Here is a 20,228-nt window from a genome sequence, read left to right as displayed (position 1 = left end):
CTCTGAACAGAACCGGAGGAGGAGAAACAAAAGATAAATGGGTGGATCTGTTACAGACCTTTAGCTTACAGCTTAGCAGGACTGATTTACAACCCGCGCTGTGGCCCAGGGCTACCTGAGCCCGGGAGAGCCTCATCACACACCACCACCCCACGGTGCCACGCGGGCGGAGCCGGGAGTTGGGAGAAAAATAAGTTCCCCCATTCAAAAAGCAACCTCCGGGGTGCGAAGAAAGCATCCCACCTCTGAGGGCCGGAGAGCGAGGACGCGCGAAAGAGCCCGAGAAGGTTTGGCTTTGCCATCAGCCATCTCCCTCCGCCATTGGCCCCCTCTGCTCCCCGGGGCCAGGGGGATGGAGACAACAGCTGCGGGGGGGGGGGGGGGGGCAGACTCTCATGGGGAAGGAGCCCCAACCCCCCCCGAGGGAGCCCAGCCCCAGCAGCGCCCGGCACCGAGGACCTCCCGCTCCCCTTGCGCCGCGGCCCCTGCCGCCGCCGCCGCCGCCTCACCTGGCCGGGCCGGAGCCGCGGGCCGCTGGCGGCTGCAGGGGCGGGGCCGGGGGCGGGGCCTCGGCCTCACCTGCCGCCCCGGGCCCAGGTGCGGAGCACCTCCCTGCCCCGGGGGGGGGGGGGCTTGCATCTCTTCTTGCCCCCCCCGCCCGCACACTGGCCACTGATGCTTGCAGGTGGGTCCTGCTAAAGCCAAGGCTCCAAAGGCTTGCTGCTGGCCCCTGCGGCCGGGGCGTGCGTGGCCACACCGCCCCGGGGGGCTCCGGAGAGCAGGGGGGCGACGGCCCGCGCCCCGAGAAGCCCCCGAGCGGGACGCCCGCCCCGATGCCCAGCTCCAGCGGCCGTCTTGAGGGGAAGCCAGCCCTGCGCCGGGCGCGGGGGCAGCGCTCGGGGCCCCTGCCCGGCAGTGGCTGGCCGCAGCGGGGGAAAGGCCGGCTGGGCTGCAGGGGAGCGGGGGGTCCAGCGGCCCGTTGCCTGACCGCATGCGCCAGCCGGGCGCTCTTGCGGCAGAGCTGCCCATCCAGATTTGCACCGGGCGCAAATCAGCCCGGCTCGACTGATGCCGATGGGCAGCAGCGGAGCATTGGGCCCGACAGCTTTAGCCTGAACGAAATGGAAGAGTTCCCCTTTTTGGGGGGTGGTTTTTTTTTACCAAGCCTCATTGTTAACACTAGATGGTGGTAGCTTCCTGAATCTCGGAGCCGGGGAGACGCTGTCGCTGCTGCTCCGCTGCTAGGAAGCCAGTGCTGCTGGGACTGCTGTCCAGCTTTAGCACCCGAAGAACAGCATGAAATCAATAGTGGTGAACAGCTCCTCTTGCGAAGGGGGTGGGGTGGGGGAAAAGGAGATGGTCAAAGGAGCCTTTTCAAATTTCCCGTGGCAGGTTCGAGCAAAGGCGAGTTTCCGTGTAAAGCAAGAATGAGCTGTAGACATGTCTTGGGACATCACCTGAAATCACTCCCGCAGCAGCCTCTGGGAGTGCAGGGTTAGGAGAGGAGAGCACTGTAGCAAGGACATCCAGGTGGCTGTTTTCGGCGGCCTGACGAGGACCTGATTTCTACAGCCGGAGGATGGCGGCCCGTGAGCTTTGCCCTCGTGCTTCAAGCATGATGACACGATGAGAACAGGCAGGAAGGGACGTGGCAGTGGGCAGATTCATGCAAAGTGCTTGGAAAAAGAGGATATTAAAAACCTAAAGCAAGCGGGTTTGCAGTCCTGTGCTGGGTGAGAGCAATCTTAGGTTGGTAGCAAAGTGCAAATCAGAAGAGTTCAAGCCTGGATGCCTGTTCACTTGGGTGTCACCTGCCCATACGCGGGTGGAAAGGAGGAGTGGGCACGTGGCACGCACTGATGCAATTTTCTAAGCTGGTGGACTGTAATCCCTAGAAAAATCCAGGGCAAAACTGCACCTGTATAAACTGCCCTAGGTATCATGTGTCCCCTTCTAGCCCAGGGTTGCTATTAGTTTAATATAAATAAATTATTAATGGCTCCCCACCTCTTAATCGAGGGGCACTTTATTAACATTTCTGGTGTCAGCTACCCGAAGGAGATGTGGCTGTCTCTCCATTATGGACACCTGTATAACTTCCACTGGTGGACAAGCCCACCTTGGTGGTGGCATGTTCTGCGTCCAGGCCTTTTGCTGAATTAAACTAGCCCCTAAAAGCCTCCATTTTGTCAGGCCCCATACACGCAGAAATGAAGGAACTTACAATTTAAATAGACATGAGAAAGAGTGAGAGGGGAAACTGAGGCACGGAAAAGGGAAGGGACTCGCAAAGGCCGCGCAGCAAGTGCAGGGAACAAAATTCTCCCGTCTCAAGCTAGCGGCTTATCTGCGGGGCTACCCTGATTTTTAAAACAGTCGTCAAAGACTTTGCCGAACTTCATTTTAAAGGCAGTCAGCTGCTTGGACTCGCTGCTGCTTTGTTTCCTGTTTTGCCGCTGCGCTGAGGTTTCGCTATTAACATAAAAACCAAGGGGAAATTCCCCGCACCAAAAAAGCTCGAACGCTGAATTTTTTCAGTTCAAAGTCACAAGCCCAAATGACATGCAAGAGCAGAGCGACATCAGAGAGGCAGAGACGCAGCAAGAGTAAGTTTTTCTCTGAAACTGTGGCAGCACGGTTCAGTCCTCGGATCTAGGCTCTACGATGTGCTCAGGTCTAGGTAGCAAGTCCAGGCTCAGGTTTTTCTCTGAGTTACCCTCCTGGTTGGGTTAAATTGCAAAGATCACAGTAATGCGATTGAGGATAAAATTCATCTCGTTGTCTTTGAAGCCAGAGTGAAAGGTTAGATCAGAGTGCATTGCTCCCTAAAAATACAGAGCTCATGACTATTTTGCTGTCATTGGCTCATGACTGTAATCTTAAAGGATGGAAGCATTTTCAGGTTGTACAGTCAACTAAAATTCCTAAATACTAAAGCCTCCCTCGTTCACTATAGTAATCATGAGAAATGAAGTGACCGCTTACTGTTAAAAGCATCTGTTTGCTGATCACCTGGCTGGGGTATTATGATCCCAGCACTTGTTCCTGCCCAGGGCAGGGGGTCGGACTTGATGAACTAGGGCCCCTCCCGACCCTAGAAACTATGAAATCAATGCAATGGAAGCGTACCCATCAACCCAAATCACGCCCTTTTAAATAACTCACTGGCATAGTAATGCATAAAACGTGCATTTGGGATTATATACTTGACATGGCCCGACATTTGGTTATCAAGAGTTATTCTTACAATGACTCATTTGTAGCTCAGGAGATCAGATATTGCTTTATGCGGCTAAGGCACAATTCAAAATGCACTGAAGTTTTGCGTTATGTATTTGTGCCCTGTCTGGCACAATGTGGTCAGAGGGTAGTGTCTAGGTACCGTTGCAGTACAAATGAACAATGTATGGTATTATAGGATCCTAGGAGAGTAGGGCTAGAGGGGGCCTCCCAAGGTCATCTAATCCAGCGCACTGCTCAAGACAGGATCATGCCCGAGTAAACCAACCCAACCAAGTGTCTCTCTTGTCTGCTCTTGAAAGCTTCCAGGGATGGAGACTCCACAGCTTCTCTATTTCCAGTGTTTGATCACCCTCAGAGTCAGAAAGCTCCTTCTCATCTCCAGCCTAAATTTCCTCTGATACAGCTTGAGCCATTGCTACTAGTCCTGTCCCCTACAGCCACAGAGAAAAGCCCATCTCCTTCCTCCCTATAACTGCCCTTCAGGTATCCGAAGATGGCTAGTTATGATTATAGGCAAATGAAAAAGCTCCTATTGAACTCACTGGACACCGGATAAGGCCCGATTGCTTATTTTTATTTATAAAATCACTGGAAACATGAAATAGCTTGGGCACGTTCTGCCCAACCTAAAGAAATTGTAAGAAAACAGCAGAATAATTTGTTCAAATGATCTTTCTGGCCTTGTTCACAGCGTAACACATACAAAACCATCCGGCAATAATTTACTTTACCTTTTTGTCAAAAGTTTTCTTTGTGTGGTGTGCACTTCCTCATGTTTGCTACTGAATTCTGCAGTCGCCCGTACATAGGGGTCCCCGTCTTACTAAATGGCAAAGGATGTTTCATCAGGCAGATTAGAAGAGCCTCTAAAGATGAAACTGAGAACTTGAACTTTCAGCCCCTTGGTGCTGATAAACTGGAAACTGTGATGGAAAGCAAAGTTGATTTGCATAATTGGGCTAAAAGAGCCACCAGCCTTTCAAATGAAACCACCAGGCTTTCAAACGAAATTTGAATTTTGCGGGTTGATCATAGATTTATGTTAAAAATGGGTTTTTATTTATTTTTCTCCCCAAAAAGGTAATCATTCCTGCAAAATCAAATCCTCCTAGTACTGTTCCAGTGGGAAGAAATATGCTGAATACGCTATATAGACGTTTTCCTTAGGAGCAGGGATATTTCGTTATGGCAGTGGCGCTCTATCTCTTGGCCCCTTGGGCTAGATGAATGACATGGGGACAGTCCATGGACTGGATTGGGCCCTGTGCCGCCTCCCCCTAGCCCTGTGCACTGGGATCAGGCCTCCTGCTACCTCTGTCCCCTGCTGCCAAACTTTTCCATAGGCCAGACTACACAGCTCTATGGGCTGGATCTGGCCGACGGGCCAGGAGTTGAGCACCCCTGAGTTACGGCATAATCACCTGGGCCGTGAACTGGATTTCCGCTTGAGGGCTATTGTAGGGGAAGTTTACCATAGACACGGTGGTTAGCTCAGGGTCCAGCTCCCACTGAAAACGCACTGGGAATGGGAGCTGTGCATCTGGATCTGATCTTCCCCCCACCTTAAGTCTGCTTCCATGGAGTCGCTTCGCCTCTGTGCCACCGCAGAGAGTGTGTTCTCGTGGGTAGGATGAAGTTTAGTACTGACGGTGGGAATATTTCAAAGTCCTAGGGCATGATCGCCGTTAACAAAAGCCTTTAATTACCTGGGGGGCGTCCAAAGAGGATGGAGCTGGACTGTTCCCGGTGGGGACAGATGACAGAACAGGGAGCAATGGGCTCACGTTGCAGCAAGGGAAGTTGAGGTTCGAGATTAGGGAAAAAAACCTTTTCGTACTAGGAGGGTGGTGAAGCACTGGAACAGGTTACCCAGGGAGGTGGTGGCATCTCCATCCCACAACTTCATGATGATCATTGCCAAGGGCTCTGAGCTCTCCTCTGCCAGTTCTTTCAGGACCATGGGATGAACTTCATCCAGTCTTGCTGACTTGAATTCGTTCAGACCCAACAAAATCTCCCTCCTTGGAGGTTTTTAAAACCTGGCTAGACAAAGCTGTGGCTGGGCTGATCTAGGTGGGGCTGGTTGGAGCAGGGGGTTCGACTGAGGCACGGTGGTGTGCCGTCAGAAATGAACAGGCGTGCTGCTGAATTTTGCCATGGCACTAAGCTACAACGAGCTTATAGTTATGAGGATGGGGGGGATGCCTTCACAGGTGTGCCGCGGAAAATTTTTATTAATGTAAGTATGCCTTGGGCTGGAAAAGCTTGGGAAACACTGGACTAGATATCGACCCGAGGTCCCTTCCAACCCCCATTTTCTATGATTCTATGGTTGTGCCCCCATTCAAATCAATGGGAAACGTTGCTTAGCCATGTTGAATCTTCTGTAGATGTAATTGCCCGATCCTTTATTGCTGTAGGAACTAGCGGCCAGGCTGCTGGACTGAGAAGCTGGTGATCTGAGTTCTGGTCCCCTGCCTCTCTTCCTTCCCCCTGTCCCAGCCGATTGCCGCTTTGATCCCCTTCCCCTGCCTGACCTCCTGTTCAGCTTTCTATTCTCTACTGGCTTCTTGGTCCTGTTTCTGCTCGAGTAATATTTATGGCTCAGTGAAATTAATTTTACTGTCGTTTCCCCTCCTTCCATCCCTCCCCCGCTCCCGATAGCCAGGCGCTGGAGAAATGGAAGAAGCTTTTTTCCACCTTGGCCAAGAATTCACCAGGCTTCAGCATTTGTGTGCAAAGCAGAGCGAGCTGCTACAGAAGCTGATTCCAGGCAAGGACTTGCTCATCGGTAAGGAACAGAGGAAACTCAAATCAGGGACTATTTTTCCTGTCAAAAGCTTATTTACAGGAAATGCAGATTCGGTTAAACCAAATTAATTTGTGAATCTGTGCCAAATTTAACCAGTTAGTCTGGCTGGAAAATAAAACAGTTAGGAAAAAAGTGGAAGTGTTTTTGATTCAGTGTTCAGAGAGTGAAATGCATCCATTTTTCCTTACAAAATGATATCCTTGTACTTAAAAAAGAAAATGAAAAATTGACCAGCCTCCCAAGAGATGAAACAAAAGTGTTTTGTTTTGGGCAGAAAAAAAAAAAAACAACTGATCATGATTTATTTTTGTGTGTTTTTGCTTGGAGAACACCCTGAAAATCCTCATTTTGAGTTGACCTTAAAGGAAGGATTTTTTTTTTCTTTCCAATTTTCAGTTCAAGCAACAAATAGAAAAATCAATGTTGCTACTGCTAACTCAGTTTCTGCCTGCATCAGATGCAGTTTCTGGCATCCAGAGGAGATGTAACACATAATCACACATGAATTTACATACATTTGAATTAGATTCTCCCTGTAGCTGGCAGGAGGCTGCCCGCTGTGTTGGAACAGCTGCTTTTTCTGGCTTATGAGGGAAACGAACAGCACCCGTAAATCATGAGAGCGGGGCTGAATACTAAGCAGGTCGTCCAGGTGAGAGCTCGGCTTTGGCCACAGCTGGAATCAGCTGAAAACTCATGCATCAGATGCATGATGACCCCAGAAGTTGGGAAAATCAGTGCTAGATCTGAGTAGCCGGGTCTGCTATTCAGGGTTGGGCAGCTGCAGCCCCCTGAGCCCGGAAAGGGGCAGGTGGCGATCCTATGCCAAAGCACAGAGCACTTACCATAGCTGGAAACAGCTCTTCCTTTTCCTTTTCCGCTTAACAGCTGCCTCTTGAGATGAGGAAGAAGCCACCTCTGCTGTACGGTTGATGCTCAACCACCAGGGCACATAGATTAAAAGGAGACCCATGTGGTTGCAGGGAGTATGCAGGTAAATTGCAAGAGGTCCTTCCAGTCCTTGAGTAACCTCCCCTACTGATTTCTGTTAAAGATCTGCCCACTTCCATGCCAATCCAATGCACCGATGATACAGTCGGAGAGGAAGTGGAAAGACCCAACTTCGGACAGCCAGGAACAAAGCCCTCCTCTGCCATCGCAGCCTGCCCAACAGCTCCTAGACTGCGCGACTCTGCTGTTCTCCAGAACCAGCCCCAAGACATAGACGTGCTGTCTGCTTTGGCTGTGAAGTACCCACCTCATGCAGAAAACGACACTTGGGACAGTGGGAATGGGAAGCTGGATTTTGCAAGAGCCCTTTGCAGCCAGTCCTGCGACACGCCAGATATGGGCAAGATGGCAAATTTTGATGCACTGTTGAACGATGATATGGCATTTCCTGCCTTTAATGTTAACAAGAGAGACTCCCTAGCTAGTTCGGCCCCTCAAGAGTTTGCTCTTCAAAATCCAGTGTGTGTAGACTCCCTTTTCCACTCTTTGGATCTGTATGAAGACCCCCAGGAGGTACCGACGGAATATGCTCCCAGGCACAGCGCTCTACCTACGGAGATGAAAGTTCCTGTAGAAATACGAGGACCTGTAAAGGTAAAGCGGATGGGGGCAGATCTGTGTATGGCATTTCTATTGCACACTTTACTAAACGGCAGGTTAAGCCACATAAGAAGCAGCACAGAAGCGGAAAGGGATCTCAGAGTCACAGCGGACTCCAAGTTGAACGTGAGTCGTCAGTGTGACAAAATCATCAGCAAAGCCAACCGCACGTTATCACGCATTCGCAGATCCATGACAAATAGATCCAAGGAGGTGGTACTTCCCCTCTACGCAGCACTGGTCAGAGCACAGTTGGAGCACTGTGTCCAGTTTTGGGTGCTGTACTTTAAGAAGGATGTGGATAACCACAAGAGGGTCCAGAGGAGGCCACTCGTATGGTTAAGGGTTTACAGGCCAAGCCCTAGGAGGAGAGACTAAGGGACCTGGATCCCTGCAGCCTCTGCGAGAGAAGGCAGAGAGGTGATCTTGTGGTTGCCTATAAATTCATCAGTGGGGCGCAGCAAGGGATTGGAGATGCTCTGTTCACCCAGGCGCTCGTTGGGGTAACAAGGAGCAAAGGTCACAAACTGCCAGACAGCAGATTTAGGCGAGATATCAGGAAAAGCTTCACGGTAAGGGTGGGCAAAATTTGGAGTGGGCTTCCAAGGGAGTGGTGCTCTCCCCTAGCTTGGCGGTCTTTAAGAGAAGGCTGGAGAGGCATCTGGCTGGGGTCATCTGACCCCAGCGCTCTTTCCTGCCCAGGGCAGGGGGTCAGACTCGATGATCTGTTGAGGTCCCTTCTGACCCTAGCATCTATGAATAAGATGCCCCGTGGTCACGTGACTTTTAAATTGTGCAAGTCATGCAAGCCATTGATTTTTCAGATTCAAGGCATGTCTTAAAAGCAAATGACCCTATCTACTTGATTCTAAGACAAGGTTCCCCCCCGCCATTTTTGTGGAGGAAAATGCCCTTCATCTTAGAATTGAGTATGAAGGTGGGGGATGGACAAGCAGCTGTGCCTGCACCCTGCACCACCTCTGCACCATCTCCCCTCTGCAGCTTCTTTCCCAATCTCCCTCCCCACCATTCAGCCCCTCTCCCCACTCCCCACCTTGCCATTGCTTTGCACTGCCAGGCTCTGTGCATGCTGCACCCTGGGGTGCCGAATGTGGCCTCAGCCTGGCCCTGTAGCAGCAGCACAAAGCGTTGCACAGCTTGGGGAGGAGGGAGAAAAGCTGGGGGGGATAGAGGCTGGTGGGGGAGGGCAGGAGGGGGAGTAGAGGTGGAGTGGGGAGGGGGATGCAAGGCTGCAGGGAGGGGCAGGTAGGGGAGCAGGCACAAGTAGGGGGCAAACTGCTTGATCTCCTCACCTGCCCCCCTTTAGTGGTGGTGGGTGGGGGGGATGAATTAAAGTTGACCCTCCAAGAATTAGATTCTGTACATGGAAAATGGTAACAAATGTCTGCATTTTCCATGTATAAAATCAAATTATTGGGGCTTCATCTTAAAGCCAGGGTCATCTTCGATTTGAGTAAATATGGGGTATGTGTGTCTGCTCATTCATGATGAAGGCACGTAAGAACATAAAAACTGCCATCTGCTGGGTCGGGCCGTGGGTCCATTTTGCCCAGGCTCCTGTGTCGCACAGCGGCAGAGAACGGAGGCTGAAAGGGAGAGCAAACTGGGTCTGACCAGGGTTTTCTCCCTGTTCCTCTCTCACTTGCAGCCTCCAGCATTTGAGGTCAAGGAAGTTGTGATTCAGAGGCTGGATCCTGCACTCCCACGCTCCATAGCTACCGATGTCCCTTTCCTCCAAGTGCGTGTACTGTCCAATCCATCTTTTGAATGTGGTTAAACTTGCAGCTTCCACCACATCTGGTGGCCACAAGTCCCACACTTCAATTATACATCATGTGACAAAGCACGTCCTTTTGTTAGTTTTACACTTACTGCCTGCTGGTTTCATTTTGTGATCCCTAGTTCTTGTCTGGTGAGAGAGAGTTAATAATAAATCCCTACTGACTTGCTCTTTGCTGGTTAGTATTTTGTAAACCCTTATCATGTCCTTCCTAAAAGCGTCTCTTTCCTCTCTCCTCGTATGGCAGCCCCTCCATACCACTCATCATCCTTATTGCCCTTCTCTGGACCTTCTCGAGGTCTTCTGTATCCTTTATGAGTTGCAGGGACCAGAACTGGGTGGATGATATAAGGTGTGGACGCCCCGTGGATTTATAAAGGGCATGACGATACTTTCCATTTTGTTCACAATTCTGTTCTTAATAAGCCCTAACTTGTTGCCTTTTCGATGGCTGCTGAGCACCGAGCTGAGGTTTTTAGCCAACTGTCCACAATGACTCCCAGCTCTCTTTCCTGGGTGGTAACAGCTCTATACATTAGGGTATAGGTAGAGTTGGGGTTATTTTTGCCCAGGTGCATCACTTTACACTTGTCTCCTTTCAATTGCTTCTGCCATGTATTGGCTCAGTCATGCCAGATCCTTCTGCAGTTGCTTGCAGTCTGCTGTGGACTTTACCACCTGGAATCATTTTGGGTCATTGGCAAATTTGGCCTCCTCACTACTCACCCCAATGTCTAGATCATTTATGAATATGGAAAACCGGTCCCAAAATAGATCCCTGGGGGACCCCACTGTTTACTTCTTCCCATCCTGAAAACTGGCGATTTAGACTCACTCTTTGCTTTCTACCTTGAAGCCAATTTCTCATCTGTGAGTGGATGTTCCCTGTAATCCTGTGACTCCCTAACTTAGCTAAGAGCCTTTTATGGGGGACCTTGGACCTTTTATGGGAGGTCCAAATATACTATGTCAGCTGGATCATCCCAACTCACCCACGTATTGACACCCTCAGAGAACTCTAGTAGGTTTGTGAGGCATGATTTCCCTTTGACAAAACTGTGTTGATTCCTCTCCAGCAAGTCATGTTCATCCATGTGCTGAACATGTCTGTTTTTATTGTTTCTGCCAGTTTTCGAGGGGCAGAAGTGGGGCTCACTGGCCGGTAGTTTCCTGCATCCCCTCTAGAGCCTTTTTAAAAATTTGGAGTCACATTGGCAACCCTCCAGAACTAAAGCTGGTTTTAGTGGTAGGTACAATTTTAGTGATACACCACAATTAGGAGTTCAGCAATTTCCTATATGAGCTCCTTCAGGACTCTAGGGTGAATGCCATCAGGTCCTGGTGATTTGATACTGTTTAGTTGATCAATAAATACACCTCCTGTATACATATTTAATATGTATGTATGTACAGTACAACCTCATGTATTGAAACTCTCATTTGGATCCATTGACTTGTCCCTAGAGAGGACTGAATCTGGTGATGAAATTTCCCTAATGTTGTCCATAGTGAAGGCAGGTGCAAAGAAGGCATTTAGTTTCTCAGAAATGGCCCTGTCATCCTTTTTTCATACCCTGATCATCCAAAGGCCCGACTGACTCCCTAGCAGGTCTTTGGCTGCTAACGTATGCATGGCTTAACTGTTTGCGGTTCACTCAGGCTTGCTGCACAATGAGGTGGGCTCAGGCTGGCACCTCATTAAGGCTTGTGACTGATAGAGCATCACAGGCAGGAACTTAATTAAGCCTTGATCTATGAAGTCACTTACCCCTGGGTCTGTGTGGTACAGCAGATTCTGCAGCACAACACATGGCTGTGAAAAGAAAAAAACATTCAGATCTTGGGCTTGCAGGATTAGCCAAGTACCATGCACATCTGGCAACTTCCGGCCCACCGGACAAGCCCAGTGCATCCATCTGTATCGGCAAATCTCATAGGATCATAGGAACATAAGACTGGAAAGGACCTCACAAGTTCATCTAGTGCAGGGCTGGGCAATTATTTTGGGCGGAGGGCTGCTTACTGAGTTTCGACAAGCCATTGAGGGCTGCATGACAGGCAGCTCAGGACAGATTAATATTAATTTTCTAAACTTTTTAGGGGCCCTGTGGGCCGGATAGAATGGCCTGGCGGGCCACATCCAGACCCCAGACTGCGTTTTGCCCACCCTTGAACTAGTGCATCCCAGTAACTTTATAGTGCCCCACTGTGATAGGAAGTTGCTATTATCTCCATTTTGCAGATGGGAAATTGAGGCGCAGGGAGGCTGGGGCCTGGGTCCCCAAAAGTATTGCTTCTAGTGTGAACGAGGTGCCTAGGAACCTTTTGGATTTGGGTTTAAATGACTCACTCAAGGTCACACAGAAAAGCAGTGGCAGAGCAGGGGTTTGACCAAGGATGTGTTAAGTCCCAGAGCAGGCACCACTGGATTATCCTTTCTCTATGATAAATTATGGGATTTGCCATGTGCGACTGAGTCATGAGTTTGCAGTTTCAGTCTTGGATTTCCAAAAGGGGGTAACTATGGATTCGTCCCTGCAGAGTAAAACCCACACACAGTCCCTAGCTGGTTGTGCAACACATAAGGAGAAAAATTGCTTCCCAGCCCCCCATGGCAGTCATTTAAAGTCCCAAAACATGAAACTTAATTAAACTTGTTCTAGTGCATCGCTATAATATTGCCTTTGGCCCTGAAATAAAACCAGCCTTTTTATGATGCAGCTCATTTGCAGGCATCTCCTGGTGGCTATAATCACCTTCGTCGCCCTTTCTGGACCATTGTAATTCTAGCTCCTGCTCTCTGCCTTCTCCAAATAATCTCTCATCATCTTGGCACCAACTATGAATATTGCATGCTGCCATGGGCTTCTCTCTTTCTGAGGAATAAGTAGGTCCTACAGCTCTGTGATATGTATAACTAAACCATCCATAATCCATTAATGGGGCTTTACCTCTTGCCTTGTGCTGATAGTTTTTCCTTCACAGGCTTTTTAGAAAGGATCTCACCCCAAAGCCACATCTGAGTAATGAATTTTTTCGACCCAGGCTCCTTCACGATCAGTACTCAGAAGCTGCTGTACTGGGAAGTAGTTAACGTTTTTGCTTTTTGGAGCTTTAAAATCTCACAGGGAACATTTTCTGTTAAAGCCAGTTGTGAGCAAACCAGTGGATTGGGGAGGTGACACTTACCTGCATATGATTTTCATGCAAAAATTTTAAGAGTAACTAACTGAAGTATTCAGGAAATAAGGACTGACTTCTGTAAGTCCCTTTAAGACTCCTCAGCAATAATTACTTATTCACCTCCCACACTTGCCTTTTCCCCACAAAAGGAGGGGACAGCACAGCAGAGAATGAAGCCCCAGGGCCGAGAAGTCCACAGTTCCCCAAACAACATGCTAGGGATTATTGGGTGCATCTGCACATGCCAATTTAAGGCATTTTAGCCTGATTTAAGGTGCATTAAGGGCACGTGTTTACACATGTGCACCCTTAATGTGCCTTAAAAATGGTGATTTTAAGCTCTTTGGGCATTTATACACATACATTTTTGGGTCTAGATCTCCTGCACATCAGAGCAGACTCTATTAATCAAGTCTGCTCTGCATGCAAGCTGACGTGCACGGCGCTGCATTGCTTGCAGTTGTATAAGCGGCAAAATGCACCAGCATGCTGAAAACGGTGGCAGTGAGCTTTTGAACTAAAACACCTCCTATGTATTTTAGTTCAAAAGTGGACTGCTGCCATTTTCTGCATGCTGGCACACATTTTGCCGCTTATACAGCTGCATGTGATGCAGCACCGGGCACTTTCCAAAGCACCTGGCACTGCAGTGCTTGCATGTGTAAAAATGCCCTTTGCACCTAAATTTGATACCTGCAAACGCAAATAGCTAAAGCGCCTTAATGCACATGTAGACACGCTAAGGCACATTAATGCTGTGCATGTCAACTGACTTGGGACTAACTTCAGTCCCTAGTGGGTCCGCATAATGCGTTAATGTGCCTTAGCGTGTGCACGTGTAGATGTGCACCTAAATCGCCTTAATGTGCATTAGGCAAATGCACATTAAGATGAGATGAGTGTAAAAGCACGTGTAGACACACCCATTGAGAAGGGAATTGTGGACACAATGGAGAGTATCATGATGCCCCTTTATAAATCCATGGTGTGTCCACACCTTGAACATTGTGCCCAGCCCAGGCTGTTTTGCAGGATTTGCCTGGTTTTGCATGATTTTCTTTCACTCCTTTCCCCCAAATAGACACCTTATTACTATTAATAATGCTCATATTCTTATTATCATACTTAATGGTGGCTGCTAATGAGCTTCAGTGCTACCTAGATTTAGAATATATTTCGTTTTTTTACGAAGAAGGGGAAAAAGGTCAGTATCCTGTCTCATAAATCCCGAATATGCCTTATCAGCACTTAAAGGGGAACGTGTAAGAAGGAAATTACAAGCGCTTTCCATTTCACCTTTCACAAAAGCACTTTTATCACATTGTGGCCTTGACAGAAATTGAAGTCGCAAAGGAGGAAGTGACAGGCAACTTGAGACACTCAAATGCCATAAATAACTAGGCTGGGTTAGGATCACCTGGGGGAACGGGACAGAAGAGCGGCTGCCATGGAGCTGTTATTAAATGTAGAGCTCGAGGCACAGGCGCCTCGGTTTTGTGTTGTGCTCCTCTGGGGGATCTGGAAAAAAAACATCCCTGCCCACTTCCAGAATTGGGCTGATGCCATGGTAAGATAGAGCAGGCTTAGGGTCGCTCTGGTTTACACGGGCTGTATTGCCAAGCACTACAGCCGCTCCCGTCCTTCCTTGCGGCTCTGGAGGAGACAGTGGGATTGGGCTGTATAAATCAAGTCTGTCTTGGTTCTGCATGGGGGAATTCCCTGCTGTTTCTTTGCAGGCTCTGGACATGATCAAAGCAGCACAGAGGGGCCAGGGAGGCTTGGGGGGCAGCCAGTCTTTCTGAAGGCCCCGAAAGTAGTTCCCATTTTTAAACAAGGAGCTGAGACTGATCCTGGGGATTACAGACTCTGTGATAGAGACTGAAATAAGCACAGCCGAAGGCAGAACAAAATTACGCCTCTGCCTGGGTTATACCAGTTAATGCTCTTTCCTCTTCAACCTTTTGCAGACTTCCTGGACTCCGGGGTGGATGCTGGAAGATGGCCCCCTGGGTGAGAGCGGGCCTCCGAATCCTGAAGCTACCGAGGACATGCAGACCTGTGACTTTTCCCAAGCCCTTTTCCCTGCTGCAACAGCTCAGGGAGACTAGCTCAAACATCTTCTGGCTCATACGGAATAGGACTGGATGGTCCCCCATTAGGCCGTGTACGTATATTCCTGTACTCGTAGGCTTAAACCCACTTGCTGTGGTTAACACATCTGCTTTTAACTTTGCAGCCCAGGTGCCGAGCATCCATTTATAGATGGGAAGCCTGAGAGCAGCCTTCAGCAAGAGCGAGGTGTGCTGGTGCACCATAATAGTTTGGACACCACATGCCCGGGCAAGAAACTAGAGGAGTGTCGAGAAGCCCCAACTAACCCCAACGTCTGACTGTGCTCCATGCTGTATAAACACCCAGCAGGAGATTCTGCTTTGGAGAAGTCACGGGGCGGGGGGGATGCCTCTACTTGAACGATCATTTTTCAAAATGTTCAGGAAATTGAAAAAAAAAATAAAACTATTTCATTTCAGATCCAGCCAAGATGTGTACTTTAACTGGGGGCATTTTAAAGGCATCTTTCTTGAGTGAAAGGGGTCATTATGGAAGCTTTTTGCACTCTGTCAGACTCTTTTCTTGAAAAAGTCAGTGAAATGGAGGGGGATTTGCTAAATAATTTGGCAGAATCTGCGCTCTTCTCTGAGCGTCAGCTAAAATTTTGCTCCTCGGTCCCGGCGCCCAGGTATCCAGGCCACTTGATCATCTTGTCTTCCCAATGGAGATAAGGAGCACAGTGAGCTGGAATAAGCCCTTTGACTGATTCTCTTTATCATGGCATAGGCTAATGCACTTCTCGGTCTTCATTAAAACCTCATCAGTGCCAGCTCAGTGGCTTGCACAAGCTTAAATGATTCACCTTTATGGAGGGTGAGAAAACCTAGCGCTGCCAGTGGAGGCTTCTCCCTGAGTTTGGGGTCTTCTGTTTTGAGAGAAGCATTTACAGCATAAAGTGGCGATGAAGCAGGCGCTGTCGCCAGCTTGGAAACGTGCCAGCTATGTTGTTGTTCTCTCTTTCTATTTAGTCTCTTAGGAAGGACTTCTTCCAAATGAGAAGCTTTGGGAACTGGTGGATTAGGGGCTCTGGAGACAGCAGTGTTCTTCTTTGGGTCTGTTGACTGTTCATTAGCTGATGACTAGAAGGTGCAGACCAAGCGAGCACAGTTCAACGGGTTTATCGATCAGGACTGCAAAAGGCGATTACCAATCAGCAAAATAAGGGCTGCGCTATCTATCAGTTCTGTTGTTGCAGTGCTGCTGTAATTCAGAGCGAGTAAGTGCAACATATGACTTCAGGAAGTCCTTGGAGCTGACCTGTTTACAGCCTGTAGTCCTCCAGTAGCAGCTTGTTGATATGAAATGATCTGAAAAGAAGTACCACCCAACCAGGCACAGCCAGCCACCATGACCAGGACCTCAGTCTTGCTGGGAGCTTCCAGCATTTTGAAAAAAGGAAGCAAAAACTGCAAAGGAGACAATTTATCTAATTGAATGAAGAGGAAAAACCCTTACTAAATCATTCTTAAAAGGATTGACTTAAGGTCACATAAGCTTTAGCCTGAACCTTGGCACAATGAACAGAAAATTATGCAAGTTTGGTTAACTATTAAAATAGCTCTACCAGAATGAGCAGCCAAACTAAAAATAGATATATCTACATTTTAAAAGGTGCCAATGGTCTGACTTCCTTTGTGATATTGGAAGCAGCTTCCTTCAAGGGAACAATTCCACTTGCAAGCTCATTGCAGTAATGAATTCATCGTATTGCCTAAAAAGCTAGTATTGTGCACTCATCATTACTCTAGCTCTTATTTAACACTTCTCATCAGTGGCTCTTCAAGTACTACACCAGGGGAGTCGGTATTGTTATCTGTATTTTGCAGCCAGGGAAACTGAGGCACTGAGCCGGACAGCGACTCACCTAAGATCACCCAGGTGGCCAGCAATAGAGGCGAGACAGAATATAACTGAGGTCTCCTGATTCCCATGGCAGTGTCAGATCCACTAAGCAATACTGCCAGGTGGAAAACGGAGGCTTTGGGCCAGGGGATTTAGCCACTTGAATGTGTCAAAGTCCCCTAGTCCGTTCTGGAGATCTCGCTCTCCCCACCATTTCACCACATGCCCACATCTGTTCGGCCCACAAACCCTACAAGGGAGGAATGGGTCTTTTTCAGAACCGCTTAACACATGTGCTGTTTAGATATGGCTAAAAGGAAGTTTACAAACCATAATCTAAACTCTACATACAACTCCTGTCAACTTTGACACAGTACAGACCTGATGCCCAAACCTGCCAGAGGTGAAGCAGGGGAACCACAGCAGCCCCTGTCCTGCTACTATGAAATGTTGTCAATGTATGCTCAAGAGGTCCTGGGTAGAGGGCCATGTCCCCTGCGACAGAGTAAGGCACCTGCCCCAGTTGATATCAAGCTGTTTATAGAGTAAAATTCCTTCCTGACCTCAGATATTGTGATCATTTGACCCTGAGTGGAGGGAAAAGACCCTCTGGCCGTTGGTTCCAGCAGAAGCATTGGCACAGCCCAGTCAAAATCCTCAGCCTTGGCTGTAGCCAGTGTCCAATGCCCCTGAGTATGGTTTAAAAACACCCTGACACATGGAACCATGCAACTCTTCAGCCTGGAAAAGCAGAGGCTCAGGGGTGACTTGGTGGCTGCTTATAAGTACATAGGGGTGTGCATCAGGATCTGGGGGAACATCTGTTCACCAAGGGATGACAAGGACCAGTGGTCACAAACTCCTCCAAGACCATTTTAGGCTGGACATAAGGAAAAGCTTCTTTACTGCCCGAGCCCCCAAGGCCTGGAACAGACTCCCTCCAGAGGTGATGCAAGCACCTTCTCTGGACTCCTTAAAAAGCTTATCTTGCTGGGATCCTTGACCCTCGCTGACTTCCTGACCTTGGGCAGGGGGCTGGACTGAATGATCTCCCGGGGTCCCTTCCAGCCCTAATGTCTATGAAATCTGTGAAGTCTATGAAGCAGAAAGGGGGCACAGGGCAGGGGGGTGGGAAGGCAATTAGCAAATCCCAGGAGCATGGGAAATACCCATGGGCGAACATAGACATAGCAATGCCTAGAGCATCCCTGACCAGTGACTGTCTAACCCCGGAGAGTCCACATCTTCCCAAGATGTCTATTCCCCTCTCTTACTGCTGTAACAGTGAGGACGTGTTTTCCAAATATCCAATCTCAGCTTACTTTGCTGCAACTTCAAGCCATTGGTCCTGCAAAAGGGCAAAGGTGCTTTCCTTCTTCTTTATAGCAGCCCTTCAAGTATTTGAAGACTGCCATCATGCCCCCTCTTAAGCACCTTTTCTGTAAGCTGAATGTGCCTACTTCCTTCATCCTCTCTTCGTATGACTTGCTTTCCAAGCCCTTTATCATCTTTGTTTTTGCGCAGCTGCATCACACTGCACTCCTACTGAGCCCATGATCTATCAAGACTCCCGGGTCCTTTTCCATAGTGCTGCCATCCAGCCTGGTGTCTCCCATTTTATATTTGTGTTTTTGATTATTCCTCCTGGGGTGCAGCACCCTGCATTTATCTGCATTGAACTTCATCCTACTAGCTCTAGCCCAGCTTTCCAATCAGTTGAGATGTTTCTGAATTGAGCTCACATCCCCCAATGTGTTCACAATCCTTCCGAGTCTCCTGTCATCGGCAAACTTGCTCAAGAAGTTTTCTCTGCTAGCATCCAAATCATTAATAAACACTTTGAGCAGCAATGAGCCCAAGACAGACCCCCGTGGGACTCCAGTGAAAACCTTCTGCCTTTCAGACATGAGCTCTAATAATTATCCTTTGCTTTTGGCTATTGAGTTGGTTATCTATCCACCGAATAGTAGTTTTATTCAGCCCACATTTCTCCAGTTTGTTTATGAGAAGGTTGTACGGGACATTGTCGAAAGATGCACCATATCCGCAGCATTCTCTTCATCCACCCAAGCAGTTACTTTGTCAGAGGAGATCAAGTTGGTGTTTGACATGATTTGTTTTCCATAAATCCATGCTGGCTGCTTGCAACCAGCCTTTCATCCTCCAGATGCTTGCCAATGGCCTTTCTTAGGATATGTTTCAGTAACTTTCCATGTTTGACATGAGGCTCAGTGGTTGGTAGTCCCTGCCTTTTAAAGAGGGGCACTATATTGGCCCTTTTCCAGTCCTCTGGTACCTGGCTCATCTTCCACAACCTCATGAAGATCCTTGCCAAGGGCTCCGAGATGTCCTCTGCCAGTTCCTCCGGGGCCCTGGGATGAACTTCATCCAGTCCTGCTGACTTGAATTCATTCAGACCCAACAAAATCTCCATCCTTGGGGGTTTTTAAGACCTGGCCAGACAAAGCTTTGGCTGGGATGATCTAGTTGGGGATGATTCGCCTTGAGCAGGGGTTGGACTAGATGTGACCTCCTGAGGTCCCTTCCCACCCTCATTTTTTTATGATTCTATGAAAAGCTCTCTGAAGGCACATCTACACACGCAGTTACATGTACCTAAACTTAATGCACCTTTGTTTAAGGCACATTAAGGTGATTTAGGCACACGTCTACACACAGATGTGCTAATGTGCATTAAGGCGCATTAAATTTAGGCTGGCATAGCTAAATTGTGTTAGTGGACATGTAGCCACGCTAATGAGCATTAATGCAGTGTGAGTCCATTGACGCACACCACATAAATGTGCATTAAGTGTGTCTACATGTAGGCTGATGCAATTTAGCTATGCCAGCTTAAATTTAGTACTTGCTTTAAGCAGGTATCCAATTTAGGCGGGATTAGCCTAGAATTGCTATTTTTAAGCCACATTAAGGGTGTGCACATGTGGACACGCACCCTTAATGTGCCCTAAAAAAGATGATTTTAGGCTAACCCTGCTTAAAAAGGTCACATGTAGATAAGCCCTGTATGTCTCTCTTATCTCCTCCCTTGTCTTTCCCCCTCCCTTATCCAAATAATCCCTATCAGATGTCTGACGGCTTAATTTCTGTGTGAAGACTGAGGCAAAGTAGCTGTTGAATACCTGTGCCTCCTTTGCATCTTCAGTTAGGAGTTCCCACTGGCTTGTTCACAGTAGACCCACAGCTTCCTTGGGCAATGCATTTCTATAACCTCTCCTTCTTGTCCTTAACCTCCTTTGCCAGGTGCAACTTGTTCTTTATCTTTGCCTTTCTGATTTTGTCCCTGCAGGGTCTTGCGATTTCCTCGGTGACCGGCCTGTTCTTCCATTGCCCATCTGCTTTCCTTTTGCATTTGAGGCATTTTAGAAGCCACCTTGGTCTCTTGCCAATCTTCTTGTGCTTCCATCAGACTGGGACAGTTTCTTGTTAGGCTTCCAATGCTGTGTCCTTAGCCTTCAGTCTATGCCCCCATGACATCACGCTTATTAACTCCTGGAGACAGAGATGAAATCTGCCTTTTTGAAATCTAGTGTCCTAGTTCTGCTGCCCTCAGGATGTGGTATTTTATCATATCATGATTGCTTCCTCTGACACACCAAATGT

The 20,228-nt window shown here is 48.4% G+C and overlaps 2 protein-coding genes across 6 annotated transcripts in view; one reads left to right on the top strand and one right to left on the bottom strand.

Moving 5' to 3' along the window:
* Nucleotides 1–534, bottom strand: part of GALNT6 (polypeptide N-acetylgalactosaminyltransferase 6) — a 30,978-nt gene extending 30,444 nt beyond the window's left edge. Inside the window, exon 1 of one of the 2 annotated variants that reach the window (XM_090051523.1) lies at nucleotides 510–534. The gene's annotated coding sequence lies outside the window, so the exon portion shown is untranslated. Of the gene's footprint in view, nucleotides 1–58; nucleotides 202–509 lie in introns of those variants that run through there. The other variant, XM_090051522.1, reaches the window with a different exon arrangement.
* Nucleotides 167–15,140, top strand: LOC149860920 (uncharacterized). Of its 4 annotated transcripts, XR_016442931.1 has the most exons (6): nucleotides 2,553–2,606; nucleotides 5,908–6,034; nucleotides 7,110–7,660; nucleotides 9,336–9,425; nucleotides 14,618–14,814; nucleotides 14,887–15,140. XR_016442931.1 is itself a non-coding variant. In XM_090051528.1 (5 exons), exons 2-5 carry the CDS (start codon nucleotides 5,923–5,925, stop codon nucleotides 14,756–14,758), a joined length of 894 nt encoding a protein of 297 aa, XP_089907654.1. In that variant the 5' UTR covers nucleotides 167–287; nucleotides 5,908–5,922; the 3' UTR covers nucleotides 14,759–15,140. The 4 variants fall into 4 exon arrangements, 3 of the variants coding, with proteins under 3 accessions (XP_089907654.1, XP_089907653.1, XP_089907655.1); XM_090051528.1 differs by lacking the exon at nucleotides 2,553–2,606 and adding an exon at nucleotides 167–287 and having other exon boundaries at nucleotides 14,618–15,140; XM_090051527.1 differs by having other exon boundaries at nucleotides 14,618–15,140.
* The last annotated feature ends 5,088 nt before the right edge of the window (nucleotides 15,141–20,228 follow it).

The sequence above is a fragment of the Crocodylus siamensis genome, chromosome 6 (genome assembly GCF_052110815.1).
Source record: "Crocodylus siamensis isolate JL-2025a chromosome 6, ASM5211081v1, whole genome shotgun sequence".
Classification (NCBI taxonomy): Eukaryota; Metazoa; Chordata; order Crocodylia; family Crocodylidae; genus Crocodylus; species Crocodylus siamensis.
Note: the sequence above shows the minus strand (reverse complement) of the source record. Positions and strands in the feature narration are given on the sequence as shown.

Excerpts from the sequence above, each read along its gene's own strand:
- LOC149860920 (XM_090051528.1), top strand. The coding sequence starts at position 5,923 with ATGGAAGAAGCTTTTTTCCACCTTGGCCAAGAATTCACCAGGCTTCAG. Across the intron at positions 6,035-7,109 it reads AGGCAAGGACTTGCTCATCG|ATCTGCCCACTTCCATGCCA; the intron begins GTAAGGAACAGA and ends TTTCTGTTAAAG. Across the intron at positions 7,661-9,335 it reads AAATACGAGGACCTGTAAAG|CCTCCAGCATTTGAGGTCAA; the intron begins GTAAAGCGGATG and ends TCTCACTTGCAG.